This window comes from Carex rostrata, chromosome 17 (genome assembly GCF_964058835.1).
Source record: "Carex rostrata chromosome 17, lpCarRost1.2, whole genome shotgun sequence".
Taxonomy (NCBI): Eukaryota; Viridiplantae; Streptophyta; class Magnoliopsida; order Poales; family Cyperaceae; genus Carex; species Carex rostrata.
This window is the reverse complement of record NC_135934.1, coordinates 4251223-4260626: the sequence shown is the minus strand read 5'-3', so window position 1 is coordinate 4260626 and position 9404 is coordinate 4251223. Positions and strand designations below refer to the sequence as shown.

At 33.8% G+C, this 9404-nt stretch overlaps 1 protein-coding gene and 1 long non-coding RNA gene across 3 annotated transcripts; both read right to left on the bottom strand.

Moving 5' to 3' along the window:
- Nucleotides 1-600: 600 nt before the first annotated feature.
- Nucleotides 601-1800, bottom strand: LOC144568252 (glycine cleavage system H protein, mitochondrial-like). Its single transcript, XM_078318536.1, has 4 exons — nucleotides 1570-1800; nucleotides 1392-1480; nucleotides 1109-1279; nucleotides 601-908 (listed from the first exon to the last, which is right to left on the bottom strand). The coding sequence occupies exons 1-4, from the start codon at nucleotides 1673-1675 to the stop codon at nucleotides 780-782; spliced, it is 495 nt and encodes a 164-aa protein (XP_078174662.1). The 5' UTR covers nucleotides 1676-1800; the 3' UTR covers nucleotides 601-779.
- A 1071-nt stretch (nucleotides 1801-2871) lies between these two features.
- LOC144567917 (uncharacterized) lies at nucleotides 2872-8260 on the bottom strand. Of its 2 annotated transcripts, XR_013515556.1 has the most exons (5): nucleotides 5613-8260; nucleotides 3701-4877; nucleotides 3508-3603; nucleotides 3307-3395; nucleotides 2872-3204 (listed from the first exon to the last, which is right to left on the bottom strand). It is a non-coding gene; the product is annotated as an uncharacterized LOC144567917 (long non-coding RNA). The 2 variants fall into 2 exon arrangements; XR_013515555.1 differs by having other exon boundaries at nucleotides 3701-8260.
- Nucleotides 8261-9404: the final 1144 nt, after the last annotated feature.

The following is a 9404-nucleotide window of genomic DNA, read 5'->3' as shown; positions in this document are numbered from 1 at the left end:
CAAAATAACAAATCAAGCAAAGAAATTAAAGAATACAAAAGAAACTACAATGAAAAGCTTGATTTTAACAATTCTAAAGCTGTGTCAGTATAAAGAAACATATTTGTGTATAAAGGGACAGATTTTGTGTTTCTGTACCGAGCTAAATGAGAACTGTAAACAACACTTGAATCTCTATGAAAATATCTTCATTCAATCTTTGGCTAGTATAAAATAAAGGGAGAATTTCACATATAACTTCAAAATTCTTGAAATTACGTATTCTCCCTCTAAATTCATAATATCATCATATTAACATTTCAAAAACTCACTAATTTATTGTCTATTCTATTTAACCTCATTTAAAATCTATAAAGTTTCTATTTTTCTCTTTATTAAAAAAATAAAAAATATGTAGTCTATGCAAGAGAATAGTCTTCTAATGAACCGGTTTTTTACGACAATAAAGTACCAGTCCTTTCTTCAAAAAATATTAGAATTGCATCCAACGGTATGGTTTGAATGCTCTAATGATGTAATGATTCCGTGTACCGTTGTCGAATAGGCATCTGATGATATGGTGTTTAGATTATCAATTATAAGAACAATTGAACAACAATATATGAGGAAAATACTGACATCTCTATACATAATAGAGAGTACATAGTTTCTCCTTTCCAGTGATTACGAACAAAATTTACATAAAACACATGTTGAGTTTTACTGAGAGAAAATGTGATCGAGAAAACCAAGTCAACAAAATGAAAAGAAATACATTGTTTTTCCTAATTTGTGTTGCTCTAGTGAGCAGCATCTTCTTCTTCACAATGCTTTGTGTAGCTGCTCGAGTCCAAGAGAGAGTCGAGATCTGAAGGGCTGCTTGGTTTCACTTTAATCATCCACCCATCCTCGTATGGGCTTGAATTGATCTGAAAAATAAGAGGAATTAATTAAATATATCAAACAAATCCTTAATTGTAGAATCTAGACAATGGTTTCCTTTCAAAACAAATTAAGAACCAGTTCCATGTACTTTGGTAGATATTACAACCATTTGTACTGGTAAAGGGATATTTCTCTATCTTAATTATTGAGGGGGTCATATATAATTAAAAGGAAAAGAAATAACCAGGCCGGGTGTTTCAGTAAGCTTAGTGTTGACATCAATGACTTCGCCGGAGATAGGGCAGTTGATATCACTGGTAGCCTTCACACTCTCCACTGCTCCAAATCCCTTTCCTTGTGTAACGGCCACTCCCTTCTCTGGCAATTCCACAAACACAACCTCTCCTAGATGACCCTGTTAATTTTTTAGTCCCCAATCATTTATTTAATTAATTAAATATCATATATATATTAATGTCAAAAAGATGGTCGTGCATGAATAATGTGAATAATAAATTAATAATAACCTGGGCATGATCAGTGATACCGACAGTGGCCACAGAACCCTCATGTTTGACCCATTCATGAGATTTTGTGTATTTGAGACCATCTAGCACTGAAACATGAAACCATAAAAACAATTGAACTAATTCTTAGAGTAATTTATATAAGAAATAATAGAAGAATTAAGTTTGATGGAGTTACCAGAGGAGAAGCATCTAGAGAGGGCAGGAAAAGCAGAGATTTTGGTACCACTACATGAAATTTTTAGTGCATTGGCTGCTGAAGAAGCCCAAAATTTTGATGCCATTTCTCTTTACCTCACCTCTTATCTATCTATTATCTATCTAGAGAGAGAGGAGGGAAGGATGAAGTTTTTGAGTGGGGTATTCGTTATAACATTGGAGGAGGGAATTAAGGATGATGGATGAATGGATGGAAAGGCTCCTTACTAAGAATTCGAATCTCCTAAAGTAACTCAAAGTTTGAGTTTGGATTTAGACCGTCCGATAATAATCTGCGCGAATATTAAAGGGTCCTAGGAATTATATCTCAGAATGGATTGGCCGAATTCATATCCAACGGTCTGGATCCGCTTACAAGGTTTACAAGGGATATAAGATTATAGCTTGCGGCTAGGGATGCAAACGGATCGGATACGGATCGGATAGCGGTAAAACCATTTGGCTGAGAAGATGATGAAGAAAGGCTTTAAGCCTAATGATGTCATGAGAATCCCGATAAATGAAGAAAATTATATGTATAGATGAAAAAACAATAGTTGTCAGATTTTCTGTAACTTTACTTTGCAGCTAAAAGTGTAAGAGGTTGAAAAAATAGCAGCAAATAAGAAAGCTTGGATAAGAGTGCGTATCCTCGGAGATATCTCATATTTTTCGTGACTGACGTGTCCGGTGACTATTCGGGGGTGGTGTAGGGGGCCAATATTATTTGAGCTTTGAGATTCGTGCAGAACGCATTGTAACGGTTGAGATTTTCCAAAAAGGCACGCAAAATATGAGATATCTCAGAGGATGCGAATTCGCTTGGATATGAATCAGTGTAATAGTTGTTAGATTTTCTGTACCAATGGCTTCATATACTTTCTGCAATTTGTTAAAAAAAATTTAGTTCAACAAATAAAGTTTCCTCGTTTTGTTTATATTTTACAATTATCAAATTTGCTTTGATGTATCGCTGAATATTTTTAGGAAATATTTTTAATTTTTTTTATGTTTTCTGTATCAATAAACAGCAATCTCCAGTCCAAACTACAAAGCCTCCATTGGAATATTATCAAGGAGTTCAAAACAAATTGACAGTCTTCAGCCTATCACTATAAAAATGAGACACGTTCGTGAGGATAAAAAAAAATACTATATAACAAAAGGAAGGACATTGAATAAATTTCACGTGACCGAGAAGTACAAGAGGGAAAAATTTATCTGTCGATTTTGATTACCTTGATATCATGGGTGTGATCAGAATTGATAAAAAAAAAACATGAACAAACACATAAACACATTGTAAATGCAATATAAATGAATTTTATACATAGTACGTAGTTGGTACAAACAATTAACTTAGCGTATATCTATAATTAACTTAGTGTATGTGATTGTGTATACATGGTACGTAGTTGAGTCTGCAGCATATCACCAGAAACACTACCAGGCAGATCTCTAAGTCTCCTAATTCTCCGTTCTGAGCCGTATTGTACGTAGTTGAGTCTGCAGCATATCACCAGAAACACTACCAGGCAGATCTCTAAGTCTCCTAATTCTCCGTTCTGAGCCGTATTCATAATCGGTTGATCGATCCAGAACCAAGATTATATTCCTATAAAAATAAAATAAAAAAATAAGTGGCACAACCAAGCTCTTCTAATAAACTTTACAATACTAATAAGAATTAATTACTGATAACAACATAATCAAGTACCTGAATTACATCATTGAACGATCCTTCACTTTCCCCCAAACCCAGCTCTTCCAGCCCTTCTGTTGATGAGGTGCAAACTTCACAAGCATCTAAAAGTTCAAATTACTTCAATTTCCAATAAGTGAAAAAGAAATTACATCTAAAAGTACATAAAAGTAACAAATGATCACAAATAATTAATTAAATATGATAGCAATATACCTCTTGATTTAGACACTTCAAGTGATATGTGCGGGGACAGCTGTCACAACATAGCAGCTTGCCACCAATATTGCACTCTTCACATTCATAGTAGTGCTACATACATAAGGATCATAAATATGAAAATAAAAAAAATTTAAAAAGTGTCCATATTTGCCAAAACATTGTAATAAAAATATTATACATTACTTACTCTTGCTATGAGAAAACGAACTTGCCAAAACATCCATATTTCTGTCACACTCTGTGTCTCAGCACGCCGAAGTGTAATCATGACATTATTTTTTGCATCCATCTACGTGATGTTAAACCGACATCCCCAATGAAAAGATAGAAAACAAAATAAACAAAGTCCAACAAAAAGCACAGTTTTGGTTATTAAAATATCCAGTTCGCTCAAAAGGTGTTTATAAAAAACAAATAGTAAATAGATGACTGAGATATTTTACCATAATTAATTTATTTCGAAGCAGTTAATTCATGTACCTTAATTGGTCTTTTATTAAAGCATATGGTAATGGCTCAAAATCCCACAAGGTACATTGGAAAACCGAGAATTTTAGAGGCTTCTGGTAAAGAAACAACCATGTAATTCCACTATAGAAACACATGCTGACAACTCTTAAGGTGACCAATGCAAGTTAATTTGGTAAGGTACAAAAACACTTGGTGACCAACACAGGGCCAGGTTAGCTGACCTCCAAAACACATTTCTATAAATACACTTGAGTTCAATTAGCCACATATAAATTCCTTTTCCATGCACCGAGCCAACCATACTGTCCTTAACCAATGGACATGTGCAAGTCCATTAAATTTGGCAGCCAACAGATGGTCTTTCCCAATGTTTACATGAGATTCTGTAAACCAAAAATCTCAGATGTGTACTTGAAACTAGGATTAAAGTGACTACAACACATTAATTAATTTTATCTAAATTAACTTCTATCCCCAATAGGTGGCTTACCCAGCAACCAAAAGTTTAATACTATTTCATATTGTGCCATCAATTTTGTAAAAATATAATGCAATATGACAACAAATTTACAAAGCAGGATGCCTTCAATTGCAAGAATGAATTTCATGCAATTGGTAAATTAATCTAAGTATCTCAAACTTTCATTCATATTTCAAAATTAATATATATATTTGCCCAAGCAGTTGAAATAGAAAATAAAAAATAAAAAATTTATGTCACAAAGCAATTTTGTTACCTTAAATGAAACCGAGTAGAATTCAGACACAATTCAAATCTTTACCTGAACAAGCAACCAGAATCATCAAACAACGGAGGATCAGATTCAATCAAGCACCACCATCGATCAAACTGGAATTTAAACTTTCTTCTACTTCCGTCGGAATAACAAGCACTAAAAGGATTAAGCAGCTATTATGTAGGTATTATGCTGCTATGAAGGTAGGTTATGGTTTAGGGTTTAATACTTTCTTTGTTTAATAAACAAAGGAAAGAAAGAAATAAATTAATTTGGATTGGGGAGAGAGAAGAGAAGACGGCCGCTTTGTTTTCCCTTTTTCTGTTCTCGGTGCAAGTCGGCGCACAAGAGAAAGAGAAGCAGCCGCTACCAAGGTTTTGAGAGAGAAGGGGTTCTTATAATTGGGGTTTAGGGTTAGGGTTAGGGTTAGGGTTAGGGTTAATGGGCGTTCTTTATGGGGTTCGGCCGCCTTTTCATGGTGCACAAGTATTCTTTATTATTAATTATTTTTTTATTTTTTCGTCGAGTCTTTTAGAACTTTTCATTGAAGGCCTTATATTTATTATTACTATAAAAGAGTCCATTGATAACTACAAAATCACTATTCAAACTTTAAAAAAATGTTACAACTTTACAAACAAAATAGAATGGTTAATATTATAGTTTTGAATGTTATAAAGCCATCCTCAGTATGAATGTGATTGTGAATTTATCACTTCCCTAGATAATTTATCTCAAAAAAATGAAATGGGCTTTTAAAAGTACCCTTGTGGTAAATATGCTCTCTCATTACAATGCATGTTAGGAATGAAAAGTGCAAAATATAAATTGCAGATTATGCACAAAAACAGATACAATAACATGAGAAATGCAGGTATCAAGCATGGGTACCTCTGTAAACCATTCCGTGCAGACATCTGATTTTCTTGTCAAAGTTTACTAAGCCAGGCAAACTGGAACAGCAAGATGACAACTTAAATTAACACAATGAAAATATTTCTTTCCATGTGATGTCATGTCAGTAGAAAATTTTGATCATTCAAATTATATTGAAAACTTCAAATGTAATGAAAAATGCTTGTAGACTTCAAATTATATAAGCAGATGTGTGAACAGAAACCAACATTTTTGTTAAGGTCCACCGAGCTATAAGAACTGAAGCAATAAAGAAGATAACTGAAACAAAATAAAAAAAATAGATTTTTTTTAGACAACACCATGTTTCCAGAAATTTTATCACAGAAATCAGATTAAAAAAATTTGAAGGAAATGCAGTTGCATAATGATTAATGTAAATAATTATCTATGAGAATCAAATGCTGGTACTTCTGGCTGCTGCAATTTATAATGTTACTAATTTTATTTTAGCCAATTGAGCTGGGAAAAACCCAAGTGCTGCTATTGTGAAATGAGCATCAGCACTTCTTCTTTACTTAAATGTATCATGACTCAATACTGGGTAGTCTGATTTGATACAAGGATATATCAGCCTTAAACGCTTATTTTAGCATGAACTAAATTAAGTAATCAGGTATGAGAATCCAAAATAAATGCTTGACATTTATTTAAGGAAATGTATATTTGGTGTTGCTCTTATCAAATGACACGTGAAGCATACAATTTTGTTTATAGAGGTGACAAGATATTAATTTGATAGCAATATTTGACTAATTAGAAGCTAAAAGGTAGACTTTCTGTTGTTTGGAGAAATGAAATCAGAAGTGACAAGATTCTGATATGTGACTCTTTTAAAGTAACTGATGACAGAATGATCCCTCATAACTAAAACTGTACCAGCAAAACTTGTGTCAGCATATTTGGAACGATTATCTATCAAAGCTAAGTCAATAGCAGCATCAAATATAGCCAAAATTAGAATAATGATAGGTTGAATGAAAAATTCATGCACAGATGGTGGTGAAATTTTTTCTCAAATTTCCAAACAGAAATATAAACCAAGCACTACCTACAAAAAGCTATAGCTGGTGTTCAAGCAGTAGAGTGAGAGGCTGAGTAGTTCTGTTAGAATAAATCAAAACATGTATGGGAGATAATACTCACAATAGGAACTAATCAAACTTGCTTTATATAGACAACAATATAATACTTACATTCCTTTCCTCAAGAAGAGAATCAGAGGGGGAGGGAGGGAGAGAGAAAGTACTTGCATTTCCAAGGTAATCTGAAAGGAAATCTATCTTTCATTAGCTGCTTCATTGTCGGCCGTTATTGGCTGTGCAAAACAATCAAATATGTTTGTCAGCTTTACCACATATTACATCTTAATCAAATGCACAGGTACAACAACAATTTGAGTAAGAATATATCAGCTCTAGTGCCAGTGAGTGTTAATAATTTAATATATAAGATTATCATCATAAGTTGTATATTTATAATTCTTTTTTTTTTTATTTGCAATAGACCATTAGAAGTCATACTCTTCCCACAATATCTCTAATTGTACAAAACCTATGCTCAATTAAGATTTGGATTTTCTATAGAGCCCGCATAATAACTTACTGTGATTGATACTTAATTTAGTAGCCCTTTAGCCCAAGGACCCTAGAGTTTTGCAATTTGTACTCATTTTAGCTTTAAATTTCTGCCAAAACATATGCCAAATTATAGTAGATCAGTATCAATAGATATATTAGATAACAAAATTAATAATATGTACGAGCACATCAAAACAATTCCAAGATATCTCATCAATACCATTTGACCAAAAATGTACTAAATTGATCACCCATTTAAAAATTATCAAAACAACCATACATCTGATATCAAGTAAACCAACACCCATCCAAATACTTCACATATCCATGACCCACAATTCCAACTATGACTCCTCCTTGTACCTTTACAAGACTTTTGTAACCGGCTTTTGATTAATGAAATGAGGGGGTTGAACCTGATAAAAATTATAACTCTTCCTTTCTTTTCAAGAGCACTGAACCAACTCCATTTGAAACAACCAAAGAAATATCAGCTGCCTTTTGCGGATTGCTAAATCAGTAAGGCACAATAGTACAGCACAAGTTAGAATTAAAACACATTTTACAAAATTGTAAAATTTACAGAAGCAAATTCAAAGTTCAAAGAAACAACTCCTTTGCATATGTACCTTCACCTTTGTTGCAGAACCCATCTATAAGAGAGTAATTATAAGTTCAAAGCCGAAAGGGAAATCATGTCAAGCAGCAGCTAATTTACCTTCTCAATTTTACCTTACTTGCACAATTGTAAGTCTCGACATCGGAAATACAACCCAGCTTAGGCATTTTGTCGAACATAATGGCTGAAGAACCCTTTTAATTTGAATCCTTCGCTTCAATCAGCTCTTGGTCACCTTAGTTCGCAAAATGCCTAAGCTAGGATGTATACCCGATGTGATCTCGTATAACATTATTATCAAGGCGCTTTACTCCTAATTTGTAAGGTGTTAGGGACAGAAGTGTTGGCGAAAGAGAGAGAGAAAGAGGGGACGGCGAAGGCGGAGGCAAAGAAATTCGGAAAAAGAAGGGATAAGGGAGAGAGAGTTCAGATCCAGGCTAGTGGCTCATGGCTGAGTGGAATGAGATCTGAGTCTTCAGTTTTAGTCTGAAGCGAATCTCAAAACGGACACGGGACACCCATGTCTATGTGTCCGCATCGTCTGCATTAACTCAGAAGAGCATCTTTAGGAATTGGGTAAATTTCGCTCTAGGTCACTAAATTTTGTTATTTGTTACGAATTGGTCACTCAAGTTTGATTTGTCCCTTTTAAGTCACTCAATTTTGTTATTTGTTCCAATCAAGTCCCTCTATTTTTTTCATTCAAAATTTTAACGGAATATACTAATTCCGTTAGTATTTTGGATGGAATATGCTCATTCCGTTAATATTTTGGATGGAATGAGTATATTCGGTTAATTTTTTGGACGGAATAGGAATATTCCGTTAAAATTTTGGATGGAAAAGTGTAGAGGGACTTGATTGGAACAAATAACAAAGTTGAGTGACTCAAAAGGGACAAATCAAACTTGAGTGACCAATTCGTGACAAATAACAAAGTTTAGTGACCTACAGCGAAATTTACCCTTAGGAATTCTATCTTCTTTTTTTGAGTAAAGCCCGTAGGCTCCAATTCTGCCCCCAAGCAGAATCGATCCCATGTCCCTCCCGTAGGGAAACTATGCCTTAACCAACTGCCCCATGCAGTGGTGGTGGCTAGGAATTCTATCTGTTTCACCGGATAATTTCCCGGCCGAAATTTTTATTAATATAAAAAAAAATTAATTTCAAATTCTAGCCATATATTCGCTGAAATTCGAAAAGTGTCAAAATTGACATTTTTTTCACCGATTTCAAGCCAACTTTCCGGTAATAATTTAGTCGGTTTCAAGCCTTCAGAAATCAGTGATAAACTGATAATTTTGCAGACTTCTATAACCGATGAAAAATTTGCATATTTCTTAATTAACTTTTATAACACCGAACCAAAGTAAAATGTAAACCAGTGATTTTATGATCGGTTTTGGAATAGAAACCGGTAGTTTTATCATTAAATCTAGGTAACCAATTAAATTATCACTGATTTTGGAAGGGAGAAATCTGTTAAATTATTGCCAGAAAGTTGGCTTGAAACCGGTGAGAAAAATTCTGATTTGGATACTTTTCGAATTCCAGTGAATAAGTGGATAG

Bases quoted from the DNA above. Each gene is read 5' to 3' on its own strand.
- LOC144568252 (XM_078318536.1), bottom strand. From the start codon at position 1,675: ATGGCATCAAAATTTTGGGCTTCTTCAGCAGCCAATGCACTAAAAATT. The intron at 1,481-1,569 runs GTAACTCCATCA...TTCATGTTTCAG, and splicing joins CTCTAGATGCTTCTCCTCTG to TGCTAGATGGTCTCAAATAC. The intron at 909-1,108 runs GTTATTTCTTTT...CTTATTTTTCAG, and splicing joins TTACTGAAACACCCGGCCTG to ATCAATTCAAGCCCATACGA.